This window comes from Hypanus sabinus, chromosome 9 (assembly GCF_030144855.1).
Source record: "Hypanus sabinus isolate sHypSab1 chromosome 9, sHypSab1.hap1, whole genome shotgun sequence".
NCBI classification, from domain to species: domain Eukaryota; kingdom Metazoa; phylum Chordata; class Chondrichthyes; order Myliobatiformes; family Dasyatidae; genus Hypanus; species Hypanus sabinus.
The window spans coordinates 63,614,345-63,639,592 of NC_082714.1; the positions used below are offsets into that span (position 1 = coordinate 63,614,345).

Consider the following 25,248-nt stretch of genomic DNA (forward strand, 5'->3'; position numbering starts at 1 on the left):
TGTCTAGGTTAACAAACACAAGTTTGATTGGGAAACAGGACAGGAACAATTCACAACAGAATTAACTGAATCCTGAGAACAGTGGTTAATACCCAGATTGATCAAGCAATACACTCAATTCTTTATACAGTACAGGTGGCAGACTGCAATTGCCCCCAAGCGAACCATAGTTAAGCAACGGTCTTCAGATGTCATTCCACTTCACACCCCCCACCTGCCTATCATCCTTTTCACATGGATCCCTCCACCTATCATCTGCCTGGTCTTGCTTCACCCTTTCCTCCCATCTTTTTATATTGACCTTCTCCATTCTATATTTGACCAGATGCAGGTTCTCAACTATGTATTTCCTTCCTGCTGCTGCCTCAATTTCTCCAGCTTTTGGTATTGCTCCAGATCCCAGCATCTACATTCTGAACCCAATTGCTAATCATTGAGTAGCTCCTTATTCCTACACCAATACCATCCCAACCAGTCATGACCTATGGGCATCCTGTCAACTGACTCCAGTATCTGGAGACACTGGCCCATCATGAACTGTTCAACACAAACTCCAGCATCACTCTGCAGGGGAAAGAGGCAGACACCAAGATGGAAGTCACTTTCTCACAAACCAATAGAAAATCCAAGTGGGATATTGGTATCACTGGTGAATTGAAGCATCTGAGCCTCAGTCTGGAGGTCTAGGCAATGAATTGACTTCTGGTCAAAAGTTCAATTGACTGATGACCTTTTCAAGATGCGGCTAAAGTCACATCTGTCAAAGAAGCAGGTGTGGAACATCCCAGAGCATTATCAATGAGAGAGGAGAGCCATGTTCCCAGGTCCCTGGGCAAGATTTCTCTCTTAATCAGGTCTTTCTGAGCTCACTGCTATGCACAACTGAGCTGGCATGTTCCTATTCCTAGAACAGCGATGTCCTAGGATCTCCAAAGGTAAAACTTAAATGTAAATTCTTTGTCTTGGAGTAAACCCACCACAACCACTAAACAGCATTGCAAGACCCTTAATTCATCACCCAAATATACCAGCACAATCGCACTGTGGTTACTGGCACTGTACTCAGTCTACCTCCATCCCAGAATCATGGATCTAAATGACCTTCACACAGGAATAGGATCTTTCACACATCTACACTGGACTTCAGTTAAAACATTGAGCTGACCAGAGCCAGGGGCAGAATTGAGAGCCTGTATAGCCATTCACACTAGTCTTGTGTATCTTACAGAAGCAAAATTACCCTGGTTAGCATTTGTCCTCCTTCCTTCAGATGCAGATTAAATCAGGGGATCAGAGGTACATCAGACAATCTGCTAACTACATCGAGTTTAACTTAATGGAGAGTCAGAGAACCATTAACCAGCGATCGAAAAAAATCACATAGCAGACTATGTCAAGATGCAGGAATTGTACAATTGACATGATTCAATGGCAGGAAATATCACCCAATTCATGATGCTCTGCAGGCAGCCATTTATAGCAAATTCATTGTTTTAAGCTGTAAGCCACTGCACATTGACAACTCCAGATGTACATACCACTATTTCTCCTGGGAGAAATATGATAAGCTGATCACAGGAGCCCTGCCTTAGAGGTGATAATTAAGGAAAATTCATCATTATTTCCCAGCACAACTGCACTGCGGTTACTGCCACTCTGCCCCGTCTACCTGCATCCCAGAACTGTGGATCTAAATGATCTCTACACAGGAGTGGGACCTTTCACACACCTTCACTGGTATAAATGAGTTAGATTTAATTTACCAACTGGCCCTCTGTAACAAAGCAGGGCCTTGGATATAAGATTACCTCAGCTGATACTCCAAATTCATGGAAAAAATTGGACAGTCAATGTTTAAAGTCAATTTCCTCGCTCTGGACTGGAAGTTCAGTCAGGTAGCCAGTATCAAGAGCTGCGAGGTGATAGGTGGGTCCAGGTGAGGAAGGGTGATAGGCGGTTGGGGAGGTGAAAGTTTGTGAACGGTATCACAGGTGGGGGGCGATAGGTAGAAGCGCCGAAGAGCTTAAGATGATGAAATCTGATGTAAGAGCAAGGCAGAGCAGGGAGTAAGAGAAGGGAAGTAGGGAGGAGAGAAGATGAAGGGTCTTGACCTGAAATATTGACTGTCCATTTCACTCCATAGATGCTGCGTGACCCATTGAACTCTTCCAGTGTTTTGTTTGTTGCTCCAGATTCCAGTATCTGCAGTCTCTTGTGCTCCATGATACTCTAAATCTACCCCCCCCCACCCCGCCCCACTTCTGATTAGTGGTCACTGAGTCAGAGTTTGGACCAGGAGGACCCTGGTTGGTTTGCCTTCACAATGCCTGGGTTAATAGTTTCAGTCAGTGCCTAATGAGGAGCAACATTCAGGCTGTTAGCTAAAGTGGCTTCCTCTCAGCATCTTGAGCGAGGAAGTTGTTCATTTCAGGCCTCACTCCAACAACTGAGGGCAGATCTACTCTGGATGCTTAAACCAGGAGTGAGTCACAGCTCCAGTGGAAAAAAAACATTAGGTCACCAGTCTTCCACGAACACCCCAGCTTTTCCAGGAAGTACAAACTAACCTCCCATACTAAAGGTAACAAACTGCTCCTATTTGGTTGAAACAATCATAGCTGCAATTACAAGAAAAAATTCCCTATAACCTCCCCACCCCCCAACAACCCACCAAGCCTCCTCCCACTGCTGCCCCAGGCTACTCTGTATCCAATCAGCCCAAACTCCAGTCACCAAGACATATGATGCACCTCCTGGACTGTCATCTCCACCAGCAGCAGATGTTCTCCCACCATTCCATATCAGAGGCACTGCTGCCCAGTGAGCCTCCAGCTACAACAATGGAACACCGGTAAGCCTTTGTACAGACAAAGACAGCCACCATTTTACCAGGGCAGTGGCAGCAAGGAGAAAGGCAGCCTGGAGGGTGCATGGCTCCACTTGGCAAGCTCAGAACTGGGTTGGTGAGGGTCAAGCTGGGCACCACAGTGGGGAGTGCAGGTCTTTGAGACGTGCAAAGAAACCAGAGTAGGCCAGGGCCGCCCATGCAGGCATATGGAAATCATACAAACTCCATGCAGATTGGACTTGGATCACCAGATCTGTGAGGCAAAAGCTCTACCTGCTGAGCCATCATAAACACACCTCATCATATGTCTCCTCTCAGATTGCATTCAGCATCCGTTCACACACGGAGAAACAAGAATCTGCAGGCACCTGAACCTGGAGTTACAATTAAATGCTAGAAAAAGTCGGCAGGTCAGGCAGCGCCTCAGGAGGGAAATGGATAGTTGACATTTCAGGTCTTGGTTATGGGTCTCAGCCTGCTCTATTGACTGACTATTTCCCATCACAGTTCTGCCGGACCTGCTGCGTTCCTCCAGCATTTAGTGTGTTGCAACATTTCACACATTTTGAGCTAAAGATAACGTTTTCCAATCCTGTCGGAGTTCTGGTCCATAGGATAGTTGGGACAAGCTTGGGTTTGGTTGAAATGAACTGGGAGAGGAGATGGAAGAAAGACACTGAAACGAAGCAAACATCATAACACACTCCATGCAGAAAAAGGTTGGGGTTATATTGTCTGGTTTGTCTGAGACGAGTAACTGGGATGATAGAAATACGTTAGAAAATAAGGTTCCGAGAATTATTGTATTGAGGAAAAGTGGGAGTTTGAATGGTCTCTAGAAGCTAAAAAAAGGGGAAATAAAGAAGAATGTGAAACAGAATCAAAAGGAGACAGAAATAACTGCAGATTCTGGAATCTGCATCAACAATCTGCTGGAAGCACTCAGTGGGTTGAGCAATATCTGTGGGAGGAAAAGAATTATTGACATTTTGGATTGAAAGCCTACATCAGGACTGAGAGAAGGCCAGGGTATAGAGAAGCTGGGAAATGAGGCTGGTGAAGGAGGACAGGCAGATCAAACCGGGGAGGGGAGGGGAGGGGGTGGAAGGCAGGATGATAGAAGGAAACAGACAAAGAAATAAGGAGTCAGGTTGGGGTGGAGGGTAAAGGTGGAGACCTGGGAAGGTGATTAGCATGAACACAAAGGCTGGAATCTGATAGTTAAATAAGGTAACAGTGGGAACCTTTAGAGGAGAGGTGAAGGACAAATAGAACTAGATAGAGGAGGGACTGAGAACTGTACATGAAATGGGGGGGGCAAGGGGATGAATCTGGTGAGGGATGGTGGCTGAAGAGAATCAAGTAGTGACTCCTCTGGGGAGTCCACAGTTGGATGCCACATCAGCATCATGTGCTGACTGTCCAAGATTGACACAGGCTCTACCTAGCAAGTTATGAAGGGCGGGAGGAATTCAAAATCCAGTTAATTGGTTAGAAACTTAGTTAAATTGTTTCACTCTTCCTCTTACTTGGAAAAGAGCAAGCAACATAGTCTACATCCTGGAGTACACATGTGGAACGTTAAATATGGAATAACTGCAGACCTTTAGAGCTCTCTGTGCTCCTTTAACTGCACTTGGGGTTCAAACCACACAGTTCCTACCCAAATGATGATTAAATCACAATTGTGTTTATGCCTCTGCACCCTGCCACCACTGACGTTGAGGACTTCAATCGTAGGAAAACAATTTTCAAGAAAAGTCCTGAGCACCTTTTGAGAGTTTAATGTGAGAGAGAGTTGCCCACGTTGCAAACAGTGACCAGGCTGGGAGCAGGACATACAGGTCACGGTGTACGTAAAGCTTGAAAGAGGAACATCACAGCACTTCAGCACTGAGGTGGTGGGACAGGAGAGGTCAGGAGGACAGTGGGAGAAGTGAGCTTACTCTGAAAAGGGGAGTGGAAGGGCCATTCTGAGATATGGGCACAGGAGGAGGTGGCAGATGGGGGGGTAGAGGGAATGGTAGGAAACAGTGAGAGAGGATCAGGTGGGTCTCAGAGGGGGGGCAGAGGAGATAGGAGATGGAAGTCAAGTAGGACGTGTGAGATGAAGGAGAGGGGAAGGGGGCGGGGCCGGGAGGGAAGATGGTGGGCGGGATTGGGAGGGAAGATAGTACGGTCTAAAATAAACAGGAGAAATTTTCCAGACATTCCTACTTCCCCACTAATCTCCCTCCTGGCACTTACCCCTGCAAGTGGCCTAATTGCTAAACTTGCCCATTCACCTCCTCGCTCACCTCCATTCAGGGCCCCAAACAGTCTTTCAGTGTGAGACCACACTTAACCTGCAAATCTACTGGGGACAGCTGGTGCTCCCAATGCAGCCCCCTCTAAATTGGTGAGATCCCTCACAAATTGGGGTCCGCTTCATCGAAAACCTCCACTCCATCCGCTACAAGCAAAACTTCCCGGTGGCCAAATATTTTAATTTTGATTCCCATTCCCATTCCAATGTGTGTCAAGATGAGGCCACCGTCAGGGTGGAGAAGCAACACTTTATACTCCATCTGGGTAGCCTCCAACCTGATGGCAGGGATACAGATTTGTCCTTCCACTAAATAAAACTGTTCACCTCCCCCCCCCCCATTTCTATTCCCTACTCTTCCCTCTTCTCACCTGCCTACCACCTCCCTCTGGGTCCCCACCTCCATCTTTTTCTCCTATGGTCGACTCTCCTCTCCTATCAGATTCCTTCTTCTCCAGCCCTTGACCTTTCCCTCCTACCTGGCTTCATCTATCACCTTCTAGCTATCCTTCTACCCCTCCCCCTTCCTTTCTATTCTGGCATCTTCCCCCTTCCTTTCCAGTCCTGAAGAAGGGTCTCAGCCCAAAACTTCGAATGTTTATTCTTTTCCATGGATGCTGCCTGACCTGTTGAGTTCCTCCAGCATTTTGTGGGATGATCTAACATCACATGGCAGATGAGCTCATTGTTGTCGTCACCTTTAGCTCCATAAAATGTGCAATGATTCACTGATGTACATCTGGAGAAAATCATCTGATACATGAGATTTTACGGTGCTCAGTATAAGCACATGCTGTGGTAGATTCCCCAGCTGCCCATGTAAAACACAGCTTGAAACAAAGAACACTAAACATTGAATGCACTGAAGGCTGGACAGAACCTCTCCATGACTAACGCTGCTCTTCAGTGGCTCACTGGGGGTGGCAGCAGGCATGGGAATCAGGAGCTAGGGTCACGTCACACCCCCGAGCGGCTGAAGGAGCAGGTCAAGTGTGGCAGCATTGGGAGTGAGGCCCAGAGCTGGAGCAACAGGCACAGGGGCAATAGAGTCAATGGGATCCAGCACACACCCTACAGAGATTCCAGTGCCATGTCTGTGCCCCCTACAGGTTACCATGCCAAGCGGGCTTCCTGGCCATTTATTATGCATCTCAACTTTATTCTCCCTGTAACATTTGATGCCTTACTAATCAATAACTTATCAACCTCATTTTAAATAAACACAGTGTTTTTGCCTCCACAGCTGTCTCTGACAATGAATCCAAAAACCTTTACTACCTCTGGCTAAAGCAGTTCACCCAAGAGACGTCCTTCTATTCTGAAGCTTTGTCCTCTGATCCTAGACTTTGCTACTATAAGAAACATCCTCTCCATATCCACTCTATCTCGACCTTTCAATATTCAATAGGTTTCAATGAAATCTTCTCCCCCTCATTATTCTAAACTCCAGTGAGTACTGGCCCAGGACCATCAAATGCTCCTCATAAGTTAATCCTTTCACACCCGGGATCATTCTCGTGACCTCCACTGGACCCTCTCCTATGCAAACACATCCTTTCTTAGCCCATATCTGCTCACAATACTTCAATATGGTCTGACCAACACCTTATAATGCTTCAGTATTATATCCTTGCTTGTATATTCTAGGCCTCTCAAAATGAATGCTAACATTGCAGTTACCTTCCTCGCCACCGACTCAACCTGGAATTAAACCTTTGGGAAATCTTGCAGGAGGACTTACAAGTCCCTTTTGCAGCTCTAATTTCTGAATTTTCTATCCATTTAGCCTATGTCTTTATTCCTACTACCAAAGTGCATGACTATATATTTCCCTACACTATACTATGTCCATCTGCCACTCTTTGCCCATTTTCCTGATCCAAGTCCTTCTGCAGCCTCCCTACTTCAACAGTACTGGCTGCTCCACCAACTTTGTATTGTCTGCAAACTTGGCCACAAAGCCATCAATTCTGTCATCCAAATAATTGATATATAATGTGAAAAGAAGCATTCCATCTCCAGTCCCTGCACAACACCACTAGTCACTGGCAGCCAACCAGAAAAAAATCCTTCATTCCCATTCTTTGCCTTCTGCCAGTCAGTCTTCTATCTATGCTAACATATTTCCTGTAATACCACAGGCTCTTATGTTGCTTACCAGCCTCGTGTGTGGCACTTTGTCAAAGGCCTTCTGAAAGGTCAAGTAAACAACATCCACTGACTCTCCTTTGTCTATCCTGCCTGTTATTTCCTCAAAGAATTCCAACAGATTTGTCAGGCAAGATTTCCTTTAAACCATTTTGTCATGTGCCTCTAAGAACTCTGAAACCTCATCCTTAATTTGTCTGCAGTTTCCTCAACACAGAGTTTGACTTGCTTCACCTTCCTGATAGACTGATGGAGATATTCTTCCCCTGATTTTCTGTGTGCTCGATGGGGCCAATGTGGGAACGGCAGACTCTACCACAAATTTGGCAGAGGTTCGCTGACAGCGAACCGGCTTCATGGGTTAGAGTGCTCCATCTGCCTCTTAAGCCTGTCCTCTGTGTACAGCCTCTTCTGTCGCACAATTCTTCATACCTCTGACATGTCCCTTCTCCACAGATTCTCAGGAGTCAATAAGGGCGTTATATTTCTTCAAGAAAACTTGAATCGTACTTAGAGCCCCAAAACTGGCAACCCTGACCGGGAGAGAAAGCTGACATGAGCTTATCAATTCTGCCTAAGATTTGAAAGATTTTGTGAATGAAGAGTTGAGGTTTCTCTCCAGTGCTTTGACAAGCCTACTATAGGTACTCTTAGTCACAAAAAGACAGAAAATGGGTTTGACTTCTTGATCTCCAAAAACTCCACTTATTTGAATGTAGTGGTAATTTTTGTTATGGATTTCCACATGACCGAGGGAAAGCTGCCAAGTTGTGGGACATGGTCCGCACTTTCAAGGATCCCATTGTGAACCTTTATTGTTGAACTGTGGGGAGAAATTGGTATTGAACCTTTGTTTTGGGAATGCTTTATGCATCCTCTCATCTGAATTAACAAGTAGCTGGAATTTAGCATCCAATTGTGCAAAAGTCCCCAGGGCCTGACAGAATATTCCCCAGGCTGCTCCACGAGGCAAGGGAAGAGATTGCTGAGCCTATGGCTAGGATCTTTATGTCCTCATTGTCCACGGGAATGGTACTGGAGGAAGGCAAATGCTGTCCCCTTGTTCAAAAAAGGTAGTAGGGATAGTCCAGGTAATTATAGACCAGTGAGCCTTACGTCTGTGGTGGGAAAGTTGTTGGAAAAGATCCTTAGAGATAGAATCTATGGGCATTTAGAGAATCATGGTCTGATCAGGGACAGTCAGCATGACTTTGAAGGGCAGATCATGTCTAACAAGCCTGATAAAGTTCTTTGGGGTGACCAGGCACATAGACAAGGGTAGTGCAGTGGATGTGATCTACATGGATTTTAGTAAGGCATTTGACAATGTTCCACACGGTAGGCTTATTCAGAAAGTCAGAAGGCATGGGATCCAGGGAAGTTTGGTGGATTCAGAATTGGCTTGCCTGCAGAAAGTAGAGGGTTGTGGTGGAGGGAGTACATTCAGATTGGAGGGTTGTGACTAGTGGAGTCCCACAAGGATCAGTTCTGGGACCTCTACTTTTCGTGATTTTTATTAACGACCTGGATGTGGGGGTAGAAGGGTGGGTTGGCAAGTTTGCAGACGACACAAAAGTTGGTGGTGGTGTAGATAGTGTAGACGATTGTCGAAGATTGCAGACAGACATTGAATGGATGCAGAAGTGGGCTGAGAAATGGCAGATGGAGTTCAACCCGGAGAAGTGTGAGGTGGTACACTTTGGAAGGACAAACTCCAGGGCAGAGTACAAAGTAAATGGCAGAATACTTGGTAGTGTGGAGGAGCAGAGGGATCTGGGGTACATGTCCACGGATCCCTGAAAGTTGCCTCACAGGTAGATAGGGTAGTTAAGAAAGCTTATGCAGTGTTAGCTTTCATAAATTGAGGTATAGAGTTTAAGAGTCACGATGTAATGATGCAGCTCTATAAAACTCTGGTTAGGCCACACGTGGAGTACTGTGTCCAGTTCTGGTCGCCTCAGTATAGGAAGGATGTGGAAGCACTGGAAAGGGTACAGAGGAGATTTACCAGGATGCTGCCTGGTTTAGAGAGAAAACATTATGATCAGAGATTAAGGGAGCTTAGGCTTTACTCTTTGGAGAGAAGGATGAGAGGAGACATGATAGAGGTATACAAGATATTAAGAGGAATAGATAGAGTGGACTGCCAGCATCTCTTCCCCAGGGCACCACTGCTCAATACAAGAGGATATGGCTTTAAGGTAAGGGGTGGGAAGTTCAAGGGGGATATTAGAGGAAGGTTTTTTATTCAGAGTGGTTAGTGCATGGAATGCACTGCCTGAGTCTGTGGTGGAGGCAGATACACTAGTGAAATTTAAGAGACTACTAGACAGGTATATGGAAGAATTTAAAGTGGAGGGTTATATGGGAGGCAGAGTTTAAGAGTCAGCACAACATTGTGGGCCGAAGGGCCTATACTGTGCTGCATTGCTCTATGTTCTACTAAAAGGGCAAGCATCACCTATGTAGTGCAGCTTGATGGTTGATGTTCGGGTGGCCTTAGTTCCAGAGCAGAGGCAATCCAGGGTGAATCTTTTGCCCATTTGTCCTGTAGATTAACCCTACTGCAGGGTGAAGTTAGTTGGAAGCGTGCAGCAAGAGAGCTTGGCGCAATAGCATAAAGTTGTTTGGCCCCTGTTTGCACAAAGACACCCATTCCCACCCTGCCAGTTTTAGAACGTGCTTCCAAGATGGACCTCTTTCCTCAATTTGCAGAAATATATGTACAAGCTGGCGTGATCCCTCTGGACAAGACTCTGGCTGGAGACAGGTCCATCATTACATGGGTGGGGCTGAAATTGTTTCATCTGACTGGACTAAAATACCATGCCCTATACTTTACCACTTTGTAACTGAACATGGGCACTAGCATGAACATTTAATGGGTTTATTTTCATTTTGTATTCATTCTCCTTAATTCTCTGGACTGAAGATACATCGGTACAGTGTAGGAACAGGCCCTTCACCCACAATGGCTGTGCCAGCCACGATGCCAAATTAAACTAAAACCTACCTGCCTGTACCAGGTCCATATTTCTCAATTCCCTTCCTGATTACTTTCATGTCTAAATGCTTCTTAAACTCAATTACTACTGCTCAACCACTACTACTCTTGGCAGTGTGTTCCAGGCATATATACTCTTTTTAAAAACTTTGTCCTGCGTATCCCTTCAGACATTGCACTTAAACCATGAACCTATGCCATCTAGTATTTGGCATTTCCACCCTCTGGAAAAAAACTGACTATTTACCCTATCTATACTTTTCATAATATTATAAACCTCTATCTGGTCTCCACTCAGCCTCCAACCCTTTCGAGAAAACTGCACAAATTATGCTAGTATTTCCTTATAGCTAACACTCTTCTGAACCCTCTTCAGAACTTCCACTTTCTTCCTGAAATGAGGCAACCTGAACTGTACACAATACTCCAGATGCAGACTAACCAAAGTATTATGCTGTTGCAACTTGACTAGATAATATAAGTGTTCCTCAATGGTCCAAGCAGTTAATAAAGAGACTATTCACTTCGCTGTATGGGGTGGGGGGGGCAGGGGCGAGGAGTGTAGTGACAAGAAAATCATGTGACCAATAGACACTGTGCAGAGCTAATGGCTGTGGGGTGTTGGGTATGACCAGAAGGATAAGGGGAATTGGAAATTAAGTTTCCAGTGATAGATATGATGGGTCAAAAGGCTTGATTCCGTGCTGCACTCCAGAGTTAATCATTCTTGTCACCTTTCAGATGGAAATTATGGTCCTTTTGCCTAAATGAGCTGGCACCTCCATAAACCACTCCTACCATCATGTGACCAACTACAAATAGACCTTGGTGTCATTTTCAGAGTGAGATCTTGCTGTGCACAGCAGTTAAGCTCATCTAAAAGAATTGCAGCAAATGAATTTCCACATGTCAGAGATGTTTATCTCTATGTTCCAAACACTTTAGTGTGCTTTCTGTATACTTAATGCTTAACATTAAATGTATTTACACAACTGGGAATAAGTGCAAAACAATGAAAAACAAAGGCTTATCAAACTTCATATTGTTGCGCTCAGTTACAGAGCTACAATCAGAAAACCCTGACACGGTAGATTATGTAACCATGGCAACTCAAGACTGAAATAAACGATACAGAGTGGTCTTGTATTCTTCAGCATCACCCTCCAAAGAAGAGCAACGGAGGTCTTTAACCAGAACTATCAACTGTTTCTCTCACTCTCTCTGTCCTACCTGACCTCCTGAGTATTTCCAGCATTTGTTGCTTTTATTTCTGATATCTAACCTCTGCTGGAGTTCTCCTGCAGCCTAAGTTGATACTTAGCCCAGAGTGTATAATGTCTATATACTTTGATAATAAATGTAATTTTTGAACTTTGAGAAACGGAGAGGACATTGCAATTTCTGGGAGCTTGCTCTGCACAGATTAGCTGTGTGCTCCCTGCAGTAATGGCAACACTTCAGAGAAGTGGCTTGTTGATTACAAAGTGTTTTGCTTAAACTGGAGTTGCACAAGGTATTGAAGAACCCATTCTTTTTAAGTCATAGCATGGAAGAGATGGGCCAAATGGCCTTCTTCCCTCTCATAAATTTCCTGTGATTTTGTGATTACCCATTTTTACAGCAGACCTTTCATGCAACAATTCCAAAAATGCAATTAAGTAAACAATCTCAGAAAGTTTCTCAACTTGCCCACAGGAAGAGCCATGCAAATTCAGGGAATGCGGAGAATGATGAATTTTAATTGCAAACCACAGATTGCACATCGGATGAAAGCTGGCTCAGAGCAACCCGTCGCCATCTGGGAGTTTAAAAACTGGATAAGAAGAATTAAATGGATGCAGCAATGCTTCTGCTGCCTTAAGAGCTTCCTACTTCTCACTTTCAGGAAATGACTTTCCACTGTAACATCAGTCAATGTGGAGCATGACTTTCCTACAGCAGGCCATTCAGTCTTCAGTATTGTCATGCCTAACAGTGCTGAGGCTCCATTTCTCCTCCTTTCCTTTATGTACCTAAATTTTAGTCCTGACAGTTTGATCACAGCATAGAACAGCAAAGATAGAACATAGAACGCAACACAGGAACAAACCCTTTGTCCCAAACTAATGAATATAGCAATTAAACCCTTCTGCTGCACAAGTAAATATCCCAAGATTGCCTGCTCATTTGTGTGCCCATCGAAGGGCATCATTCAAGATGTATTCAAACATCTCTCACATTTGCCTCCACTGCCACCCCTGGATGCGCATCCTAGGTCTCTACCACCCTTTATGTGAAAACATGCCCCACAAATTCACTCCCTCCCACTTTAAATGCATGCCCTACAGTGTTAGCCATTGCCATCATGGGAAAGGGATACCAAATGTCTACTCCATCTATGACTGTCATAATCTTATTAACTTCTGACAGGTCTCCACCTCAACCTTCACAGGTCCAGCGAAAACAACCCAAGTTTTTTCCCAAATGCTCCTTGGAGCACCTGCCCTCAATCCAGGCAGCATCCTAGTTAACCTCTTCTGCACCCTCATTACAGCTTCCACATCCTTCCTGTAAGGGAGGACCAGAACTGAATGTAGTACTCCATATGTAGCCAAGTCAGCAAGATAATTTTCCAACCCTTAAACTCAATGCCTCGATCAACAAAAGGTAAGCATGCCGTATCTATTCTTTACAAACACTTTCAAACTGTGCAGCCACTTTCAGGAAGCTAAGGACAGATTCCAAAACCTCTCTGTATACTAATGCTGTTAAGGGTCCTTCCATTAACAGTGGGCTGTCCTTTTACATTTGATCTCCGAAAGTGCAATACTTCAAATTTGGCTGGGTTAATTTCCATCTGCTGTTTCTCTGCCTATATGTGCAATTGATCTACATGCCACACTATCCCTTAGCAGTCTTCTAAACTATCCACATCACCAATCTTTACATTGTTTTCAAAGTTATTAACACATCCTCCTACGTTTTTATCCAGATCATTTATATATATCACCAACAGCAGAGGTCCCTGCAGAACACCACTAGTAATATGCACTTCGTCAGAATAAGTCACACTGACCACCGGCCTCTGTCTTCTAAGGGCATGCCAAATTCTTAATCAACATGGTTAAGTCACCGTAGACTCCATGCATCTTCATCTTCTGGGTAAGCCTCCCAGGATGGACCTTGTCAAATGGCGGACTAAAATCCATGTACACAACATCCACAATTCTACTTTTGTCAATCACTTTTGTTACTCAATCAAGTTAGGCAAACATAACCTGCCCCACTTTCTGTAGACCTTTCCATTCCTGAGCACCAAGCTGTGATATAACCAGTTAGGATCCAAAGAGACAACATTTTCCACATTAATGTAATCATTGCCTAGGAGGAGAAAGGAGAGCAGTGAGGTGGCATGATAGCACAAGTTAGTTTAACATCACTACAGCACTAACGACCTGTGTTCAGTTCCACCACTAAAACATCCTGAAAAATGTCTACCTGTATAGGCAGCATAGAAATAGGCCCTCCAGCCCACTGAGTCCATTCCAACCATCAACTATACACTAATCCTATTATTCCTCCAACATTCCTGCACCCACAAGATTCTTACCTACACACCAGGGACAACTCACAGTGGTCACTTAACCACCCAACACGTCTTTGGGATGTGGGGATAAAAAAAACAGCATCTGAAGGAAACCCAACATGGTCACAATGAAAATGTGCGAACTCCGCACAGACAGCAGACGAGGTCAGGATTTAATCCAGATTGCTGGAGCAGAAAGCAGCAGCCTCACCACTGTGCTGCCCTTCTCCCCACAAAAAAAGTGGTGCAGCAAATAAACCTGCTGCCTCATAGTGCCAGCAATCCAACGTCAATCCTGAGCTTGGATGGTACCTCTGTGGAGTTTGTATGTCCTCCCGTGACTGAGAGTTTCCTCCAGGTGCTCTGCATCACAAAGGTGTGTGTGTTGGTCGGGTAGATGGCCACTGTATATTTCCACTAATGTGTAGGTAAGTGGTAGAATCTGGGGAGAGTTGATGGGAATTTAGGGAGACTAAGTTATTGGGATTAGTGTAAATCAGGAGTTCCCAAACTTTTATTGTGCCATGGAACCTTACCATTAACCTCTAGATCACAGGTTGGGAACCCCCCCCCGACGTAGGTGGTCAGTGCAGACTAGGTAAAAGGGCCCATTCTTTGCTGCACTTTTCAATAGCTCTGCAAAAAGTCACTTCTGATTTAACTTTAGGTCACCTGTATCGAGGGGTGGTGTAGGCTTAAGGGATAGTGGCAAAGAGACCAGCCACACTGACCAGGCTGCCCCAGATGCCAAAACAAGCAAACTGTGCAAACTTCACTGCTAGTGCTCAGGAAACACAGGAGGGGAGGGGGTGTGGAGAATCAAGATTGGTTCCTCCAGCAGATACTTTTAGTGTGTCAAATGATCAAGAAACAACGTTAGTCTGTAAGGACAGGGAGTAATGGTGAATGTCTTTGGATACAGGCAGCAAAGCAGAGGATGAAAGCTGAAACATGGCATACAGCCCTCCTGTACCACAGCATAAATATGCTTAGAGCGTGGAATCCTGTCAGAGCACAGAGGATATCAATGTATCTTTGAAACTGTCTTCTGTGCTATCTGTAATAACTGACGGTTGTAATCTATTTATTTTTCCCTCCAGTGGATTGTGCATGTTTGTTTCCCCCCCCCCCCCCCCCCAAGGCTTCCATTCATATCTCAAGCATATGATCCAATAGGGCAGGACGGAATAAACTCAGTTCAACTCAATTTCCCTCGAGGACTGGCTAAGGTCTGGAACTGACGTAACTTCAGTTTCTGTCAGGTACTGTACGGCAGCCTTAATCTGATTGTAATCTGCTTTTCTTATGGTCTTTATCCTTTCTCAACATCTTAAATAAACCACAGTTAATGGAGGATGGAGTCTCACCAGCTCCTGTTCCTTCGCTGTGCTGACAGTTACAGCCTGAGAGGAAGGAGGCTTGGATTCCATCCCATTCCAGGTACCCAGCATGATGTTCCAGCCCAGCACGGACAGAGAAGTCAGACGTCGAGAGTTCTATTCTCAGGTTGCACAGCAGCACAATGCTTTACAGTACCAGCGACCTGGGTTCAATTGCCACCTCTTTCAGTAAGGAGTTTGTAATTTCTCCTCGAGACCATGTGGGCTTCATCTGGATGCTTTTGATTCCTCCAAAGACATGCCAGTTAATAGGTTTATAGGCATCCGTTAGTCTCATGAGACGGGCAGTTGCCCAAGCTGCAGGCCTTCCCCTCTCCACGCCACCGATGTTGTCCAAGGGAAGGGCACTAGGACCCAAGCAGCTTGGCACCGGTGACGTCACAGAGCAATGTGTTGTTAAGTGCCTTGCTCAAGGACACAAACATGCTGCCTCAGCTGAGGTTCGAACCAGTGACCTTCAGGTTACTAGTCCGATGCCTTGTCCACTAGGACACGCGCCAACACAGTAGGTTAATTAGTCATTATAAATTGTCCCATGATTAGGCTAGGGTTAAATTGGGGGTTCTGGGCAACACAGCTCAAAGGGCCAGATGGGGCTATTCCATTTTGCATCTCACTAAATAAATAAGATGTCATAATTCAGATAAGGCATTGAACTGAAGGATAATGAGATTACTCTTGGTGTCCTGGTGAACATTTATCCTGAAATTAAAAGTATTTGAACAAATGTCTTTTACACAGGAGTTTGAAAAAAGACTAACTGCTAGAGGACCTCAGTGGGTCAGGTGACATCTGTCGCGAGAAGTGGACAATCAATGTTTCAGATTGAGTTGCTTCATCTGGAATCAAGTGCAGATGAAGGGTCTCAATGCAAAAACTGTAAATGTCCATTTCTCTCCACAGATGCTGCCTGACCCTCTGAGTTCCTCCAGCCTTTTTTTGTATCAGATTCCAGCAGTGTCTCCTGGGTTGAGGAGAACGAGCCAGGGTTTGAACTCCTTCTGAACTCTGCTAAATCAACATCAATAAATCAGATTATAATAACTTCACTACTTTTGCCTTTTGTAAATTGAGTGCAGCACTTCCTACACTAGAAGAGGGGTCACCAAACTTTTTTGCACCACGGACCGGTTTAATATTGACAATATTCCTGCAGACCGACCGACCCAGGGTGGGGTGGGGGTATAGGTGATGTCAACTATAAGTGGCTAATACACTCAATTTTGTTTCGAAAAGGGTTTATCTAATGAATTTATTAAACACACAGCACATATTTTCCTCATATGGACATATAAAATCATTGCAACACACCAATACTGTATCGCTGAATCAGTGAGAGCCCTGGGCTTGTTTCCCTGCAACAAGATGGTCCCATCGAGGGGTGATGGGAGACAACGATGTCCAGTCTATTCCGCAATTTAGCTTTCGTGGCTCTCAGTACTCGCTTCAGCCCCGCTTGCTCATGTTTTTTCTGCTCAAAAAACTCAACAGTTTTGTCTTTAAGTGCAGGGTTCTTGGACTCCAGGTGCTGAAGCAGTTTTGAGGGCTTCATTAGACAGCCTCTAGACCTGAACTCCAGCCTCCCGCCTGCCCGCAGCAAGACACCTTGGCCAAGTGCGGCTGGTCGTGGGTGGGGTGAGAGGACAAAGTAATATTGCCAGGGCCACGGCAGTCGCAGTCCAGAGAGAACAACCGACCGAGTAAGGAGTGCGACAGGGCGTGTGCCTGCCCTCCTTGTAGGTAGGTAGAACCTATCGGCCGTCAAAAGTCTGGATCGAGGGATGACTTTCAGTAGATCACAGCAAGGTAGCTGCTCTGCTACTTACGAAACCTTGAGCCAGAATTAGGTCATTTTAGCACTGGGTTCCCCATGAACATTTGGTGTGCTAAACAGGTTTAGAGGTGCCCATCTGTCCGCGCTCTAGGCCAGTAGCAACAGCACTTCTCACCTGTCGCACGAGGCAGCTGGTTACCCAAGGCCAACCAGTGATCCCTGGCGCGAGGGTATCAATGCATTTAGGTGACTGATGACCTCGCGTGGGTAATGACCTCGTGTGCGTTCAAGTTCAACAGTGGGTGTGACAGGGAATGAGAAAAGATGCAGCTAACTCATATGGTTTCATATCACCAAATCATATTGTTTCCTCGCAGCCCAGTAGCTTATGTTTTGCAGCCCGGTATCGGTCCATCACCCAGTGGTTGGGGACCACTACACTAGAACACTGAGGACACTTCAAGAACTTAAAAACTGTTTCTCTCATCACAGATGCTGCCTGACCTGCTGAGTATTCCCAGCATTCTGTATTTAAGTTTTAAAAGTAAAGGCTGAGGCAAGCAGAAGAAAAATACAATACTTTCCTTCCTCTTCCTCTGAATCCAAGCAAATACAAAGTTCAGCAGGAAATCAAACTCTGGCCAACTTTCCTCAAATCAATATAGCCTAGCTTTATAAAGTATATCTTCTAAAATCCCTTCTCCACTTTAGCAAAAGGACAAACATGTGGTCATAAACCCAAGACTGATACAACAGGGCTCTCCCTCTGCAGCACACACAAAACGTTGGAGGGGACAGCAACGATGGAGATGAACAGACAGTCGTTGTTTCAGGCCGAGACCCTTCTTCGTGACTCCGCTACTTTACCTGTGACCCTGTAACACAGTCTCCCTCAAAGCATTTTTGTAATGACTACTTCAAGGAGAAAAAGCTAACCATATTTTTTTTAAAAAAGCAACTTGTAAAGACATGACACCCCTGTTGTCCTTTTCAAGGACGTCCCATGTTAGTTGAGTCAATTAGTACTTCCCAACTATAAAGAATGAGTCGATCCCTCCTCACCTGCATCCATCCATCACTTGCCTGTTTTCATCCCCTCGCTACTCTCTTTAGACTGGTTATTTCCCCTCTGTTTTTACATCCCAGTTAAAAGGTCTGGATCAGAAACATTGACTGTGCATTTCCCTCCATAGATGCTGCCTGACCTGCTGAGTTCCAACAGAGGCTTTTTTGTTAGAAACATAGAAAACCTACAGCACAATACAGGCCCTTCAGCCCATAAAGTTGTGCCGAACATGTCCCTACCCTAGAAATTACCAGACTTCCCCATAGCCTTCTATTTTTCTAAGCTCCATGTACCCATCTAAAAAGTCTCTTAAAAGACCCTATCATATCCACCTCCACCACCGTTGCCGGCAGCCCATTCCATGCACTCACCACTGTCTGCGTAAAAAACTTACCCTTGACATTTCCTCTGTACCTACTCCCCTGCACCTTAAACCTGTGTCTTCTTGTGGCAACCATTTCAGCCCCGGGAAAAAGCCTCTGACTATCCACACAATCAATGCCTCTCATCATCTTATACACCTCTATCAGGTCACCTCTATCGCTCCAAGGAGGAAAGGCCGAGTTCACTCAACCTCTTTTCATAAGGCAAGCTCCCCAATCCAGACAACATCCTTGTAAATCTTCTCTGCACCCTTTCTATGGTTTCCACATCCTTCCTATAATGAGGTGACCAGAATTGAGCACAGTATTCCAAGTGAGGTCTGACCAGGGTCCTATATACCTGCAACATTACCTTTCGGCTCCTGAATTCAATTCCACGATTAATGGCCAATACACTGTATGCCTTCTTAACCGCAGAGATAACCTGTGCAGCTGTTTTGAGTGTTCTATGGACTTGGACCCCAAGATCCCTCTGATCTTCCACATTGCCAAGAGTCTTACCATTAATACTATATTCTGCCATCATAGTTGACCCACCAAAATGTATCACCTCACACTTATCTGGGTTGAACTCCATCTGCCACTTCTCAGCCCAGTTTTGCATCCTATCAATGTCCCACTATAACTACTGACAGTCCTCCACACTATCCACAATACCTCCAAACTTTGTGTCAAGAGAAAACTTACTAACCCATCCTTTCACTTCCTCATTCAGGTTATTTATAAAGATCACAAAGATTAAGAGTCCCAGAACAGATCCCTGAGGCACATGACTGGTCACCATCCTCCATGCAGAATATGACCTGTCTACAACCACTCTTTGCCTTCTGTGGGCAAGCCACTTCTGGATCCACAAAGCAATGTCCCCTTGGATCCCATGCCTCCTTACTTTCTCAATAAGCCTTGCATGGGGTACTTTATCAAAAGCTTTGCTGAAATCCATATACATCTACTACTCCACCTTCATCAATATGTTTAGTCACATCCTCAAAAAATTCAATCAGGCTCATAAGGCACAATCTGCCCTTGACAAAGCCATGCTGGCTATTCCTAATCATATTATACCTCTCCAAATGTTCATAAATCCTACCTCTCAGGATCTTCTCTATCAACTTACCAACCACTGAGGTAAGACTCACTGGTCTATAATTTCCTGGGCTATCTCTGCTCACATTCTTGAATAAAGGAACCACATCCGCAACCCTCCAATCCTCCAGAAACTCTTCCATCCCCATTGATGATTCAAAGATTATTGCACAGCACAGCAATCTCCTCCCTCACCTCCCACAGTTGCCTGGGGTACATCTCATCCAGTCCTGGTGACTTGTCCAACTTGATACTTTCCAAAAGCTCCAGCACATCCTCTTTCTTAATATCTACATGCTCAAGCTTTTCAGTCTGCTGCAAGTCATCCCTACAATCACCAAGATCCTTTTCCATAGTGAATACTGAAGTATTCATTAAGTACCTCTGCTATTTCCTCCGGTTCCATACACACTTTCCCACTGTAGCACTTGATAGGTCCTATTCTTTTACATCTTATCCTCTTGCTCTTCACATACATGTAGAATGCCTTGGGGTTTTCCTTAATCCTGCCCACCAAGGCTTTCTCCTGGTCCCTTCTAGCTCTCCTAATTTCCTTCTTAAGCTCCTTCCTAGTCACTTTATAATCTTCTAGATCCCTAACATTACCTAACTCTCTGAACCTTTTGTAAGCTTTTCTTTTCTTGACTAGATTTTTACAACCTTTGTACACCATGGTTCCAGTACCCTACCATAACTTCCCTGTCTCATTAGAACATACCTATGCAGAACTCTACACAAATATCCCCTGAACATTTTCCACACTTCTTCCATTATGTTTCCCTGAGAACATCTGTTCTCAATTTAAGCTTCCAATTTCCTGCCTGATAGCCTCATAATTCCCCTTACTCCAATTAAACACTTTTCTAACTTGTCTGTTCCTATCTCTCTCCAATGCTATTGTAAAGGAGATAGAATTATGATCACTATCTCCAAAATGCTCTCCCACTGAGAGATCTGACACCAGGTTCATTTTCCAATACCAAATCAAGTACAGTCTTTCCTCTGTGTAGGCTTATCTACATATTGTGTCAAGAAACCTTCCTGAACACACCTAACAAACTCCATCCCATCTAAACCCCTTGCTTTGGGAGATGCCAATTGATATTTGGGAAATTAAAATCTCCCATCGAGACAACTGTTATTATTACACCTTTCCAGAATCTGTTTCCCTATCTGCTCCTCGATATCCCTGTTACTATTGGATGGACTATAAAAGAACACCCAGTAGTTATTGATCCCTTCCTGTTCCTAACCTCCACCCACAGAGACATTCCCTCCATGGCGTCCACCTTTTCTGCAACCGTGACACTATCTCTGATCAACAGTGCCACTCCCACACCTCTTTTGCCTCCCTCCCTGTCCTTTCATAAACATCTAAAACTGTCACTTGAAGTAACCAATCCTGTCCCTGAGCCATCCAAGTCTCTGTAATGGCCATCACATCATATCACCAATCCACGCTCTAAGCTCATCCGCTTTCTTGCTCCAGATTCCAGCATCTGCGATTCCTTCTATCTCTTAAGACTATGATAGCTAATTTATGCCAAGTGAGTTCCATGGAAAACCACGCTGATAACAACCAGATGTCCGTTGTAATAACACTGGGCAAGAAATAACATTGGCTAGGACATCAGAAATAACTCATTATTCTACTTTTCAATAGTAGCGCTCACACACAGTGTTCATGCTTCATCTGAAAGAGGGCACTTCCAACAGTGCAATACCCCCTCTGCAGGCCAGTGGAGCGAGACTCGAATTTCTGGTTTTCAACTCTGTACGAAGCTGGGAATATTCCTCCCTTCCAGTGACCAATCCCAAGCGCCATTGCCCCCCGATTTTAGCCTTGGATAGTTTCAACAGTGGGACAAAGTGTAAGCCCCTTTCCAAACAACCCGAATCTTAACCCTAGACTCCATCACAGATGCCAAGACCCCAGCTATGGGCACATACTTTGTGCACATATCCCGACCTTGACCCCCACAGCGTTTCCATGGCTGGGTGTGAGATTCGACACTTTCCAGAACTGTCCGGGGAACGCTCACTCCACCTGGCTACTGATCTCACGGGGTGAAACTTCACATTTGGGAGGGGTTGTGGGGGTGGGCCGATTGGATTAATTCAGACGACGGAATGTAGCCTTTTTAAATGCTGATTTACAGCTATTAGGCAATTTCGGAAACTTCAGCAGCCGAACCTCGCGGGAAAATCCGTGCAGCTGTTTGTCATTAGCCACACAACTGGCGCTAAACATAATCCTTTAAAACAAAAATATATCAGAAACATCTGTGGGCCGGGCAGCGCCAGTCACAAATCAAACTCGGCTACAGTAGCCAACACGCACACTTCTCTTCACTTGTAAGAGAATAGCCGTTCCGACTGATCCCATTACCTACGAGTTGCGGCGTTGAGCAAGAAAACGCCGGTCTCTCTCTCTCACGCACACACACAGAACTGACACACAGACAGGGAACTGACTCGGTCTACAACCAGCCCGGCCCCGGATTCACTGCCGAACAAGCCGCGACTCGCTCTCTCATTCCTCCAACACAGAAACACATTCTTATAGTTTTCTCTCTCCAGATCCGGGATAAAGACCGGTGTTCGTGACTAACTCACATAAGCTCGGGTCTGAAGTGGTGTAGGATGGCACAGAAAGCCAGCCCATCCCGCCAAGAGGTCGTCATGTTAGTGATCTCCACATCGCGATATCCCTCGCACTGTTTCTTACACCACTGCTGCAAGGCTTTAATCGCAGCCATGTGGAAACGAGGGAGCACCGAGATCAAATGACCGGCAAATCCGGGAGCTGCCGGAGTGAGAGGGAACGCGAGTGAGTAAGAGAAAGTGGGAGGAGACAGGCGAGAATGAGGGAGGCAAGGAGGAACTTGGAGACGGAGACTGGCAGGGAAAAGACAACGCCGAGCCGGCTGTACCGGAACAAACGCTCGGAGAAGGTGTCAGCGGCAGACAGCAGGGTACAACCGTGGAGAGGGGGTGAGTGGGTCTGGCCACATCCCCATAGGCTGCCTGATGCACAGGACCACACACAGCAACTCCGGTCAGACCCAAAACACGCACACCAAGAATTCCCCACATTCGGGATAAGATCAACACTGCCACCTATAAAAATTAGCCCGTCACCCTGATATAACGACAGCCCCTCCCACTCTGGCTGATAGTCTCTCCCACGCTATTTGACTCCGCCTATCCTGGGATAGGTCCTCCTACTCCAAAGAAACGGACACTCTCGCAATTAAATAATCTTAGCCCTCCCATACTGAGGGAAGATCTGCCCCTTCACTGTTATAACTAAAGCCCTTCCTATATTTAACCATAAAGTAACACAGCAAGGAAACGGGCCATTTGGCCCATTGCGCCCATGTTGCAAAGCACCTTTTACACTTCCATCATCATGTTAGTCCTTCCCACGTTTGAGTTGGGCAGCTAGTGATGGCAACCAGTTATCAATCCTTCCTCTGCCTACCAACCTGTATCTCCCTCTGCACCTACACTTTCCACTATTCTCTCATACCAACCCTCCCCCCATTTCCCTTCCTGACTCTCTATACACTATCCTGTTTATCTCCCACTACTAGTCTCACTTACCATAACATCCTTCCTCCTTGCCCTTCACACTTGCTACCCAACTATCACTGTCTCCTCCTGCACTATTCTCTCCAATCTCAACAGTGCCTCATCAACCCCTCAGCACCTTCAGATTCAAGAAGTGGGAGAAGGGATCAGCTTGTAGTTGAGGTATATGTGTCAGCCATTTTGTTGGACTGGGTCATTAGCTTGCTGCGTAATGCTGAACCGACCGACTTCCCTGCCCTTGGACAGTGAAAGACTTGTATCTTTCCTTTCCATTAATGGTTTCCACCTCAAATGAGTATTTTCCATTTTGAGAATTTTACGGCTTAATTGTTCTGTCAGTGGAAGTTATTAAATAAGGACTTGCACATATCACACCTTTCATGGTCTCAGGATGTTGCAAAGTGTCTTTCAGCCAGTGAAGTCCTTTTGAAACATAGTCACTTTTATAACAGAGGAACTGCAAGTCTCACTTACACAGAGGGAGGTCCAGTGAGATGATGAACTGCTAATTTCCTTCTCAAGAGTGCCCAGAGATTGCTTAAAGAATTCCCTGATGAATATAGGTTTACACACAAATTGAAGGATGGCACCTGATGGTGTAGCACTCTCTCAGCACCTTATTGAAGGACTTTGTGCACAAATATGTGCTCTAGGACTACTCACCCTGATAGCATTTACCATGGTATTGTACACTGTGGTCCAGATTTACATAATTAAGAAGAGAAATTACTTCCAGATGTTTCAATATTGATTTGTTTCACTTTGTAGAATCAATAGTGTCAAGCAACCTGAACTGAATTATGCAACTTTCTGTTCCAAACTTGTAGTAATATCACCAATTAAAGATTGGATTACAACCTAATTAATTACAAGAATAGCTTGCAAGTTTAAAGTAAACTGGTCACAATGTTTAACTTGTCACTGAGAAAACTGGAAGTATGAAAATTCAAAGTAGGGAACAGTGAGAAGAGCAGTTCATAACAACAACCCTTTCATCAGATGAACTCTCATCACAGATGTAAGGTTATTGAATGGAGCATTAAGTGATATTTTTAAAACTGTAAATGCCATGAAATTGAAACAAAAAACAGAGAATTTTGGAGGAAAAAACTCAGCAAGTCAGACAGCATTTGTGAAAGAGAAACAGTCAACATTATGTGTTTGTGACCTTTAATTCTGTTCTGTCTCCTCAGATGCATCCTGATTTCTAGAGTGTTTCAGAACACTAGATCGCTATTGTTAGGTTAAATATTGGTTTGGGGAGGAATACCAAAGTTACCACAACTATTAAAATTAAACCTACACCCTTCAAGAGCAAACTGCAAACATACTTTGTAATACAAGAAACCACCAGCTCTGTGCTTCAAAAGTCTTTGGATTCCAGTGTAGGTCCTTTGGGAACTTCAAGACCAAGGTTAACAAAGTTGTATTTGGTAAGTGACATTAAGGCAAGGAAACGGGTGAGTCACGGAGTTAGAACAGCCCTGTGGTGCCGAATGGCCGCATTCTGTTTCTTGGCAATTGAAGGTATTTTAAAATTATTAAAGGAATTGTTAACCAGGTGACCCTGGAGCCAGTGCATGGGATCCATTAGATGGTGCTGTTCCCTCAGAATGAATTAATCTACTGCAAGTTTGAGATTGACTGGCGCATGCATTAAATGGGCTCCTCTATTTAGTACATCACCACAGTCTCTTTTAGTCTAATGCCACACAGTTTTACATTTATGTTTAACATGTTGGATACCCTCCACACAATTAGTATTTGTCATAACACATGCACAGTTCTGTATCCGTTGCATAGAGTCACTTCTCGAAGAGCGCATCTGCTAAAGCCACTTCTGCTATCCGCAGGAGTTGTTGTGACGTTGTTCAATTAAACCTCAAGCAATGTCCTGCCAAAGAATTAAACATGTCATCCTCTCTCAGCCCTGGTGAAATCCAGTCCCTCAACTTCATTGTGTAGGTGTGGCTTACCATTGCTCATGCTCTCCCTAGTTTTCTGCAATCTCCTAGTGAGCTAATATCTGGTCTGGATGTTACACAATCCCTTTCTATAATATAGTGTCTTTGTGT

General features: G+C 44.9%; 1 protein-coding gene across 1 annotated transcript in view; it reads right to left on the reverse strand.

Moving 5' to 3' along the window:
• micall2a (mical-like 2a) overlaps positions 1-22,547 on the reverse strand; it is a 114,496-nt gene extending 91,949 nt beyond the window's left edge. Inside the window, exon 1 of the mRNA XM_059979776.1 lies at positions 22,196-22,547. Within this exon, the coding sequence (XP_059835759.1) occupies positions 22,196-22,338 (143 nt within the window). The 5' untranslated portion in view covers positions 22,339-22,547. The remainder of the gene's footprint in view (positions 1-22,195) is intronic.
• Positions 22,548-25,248: the final 2,701 nt, after the last annotated feature.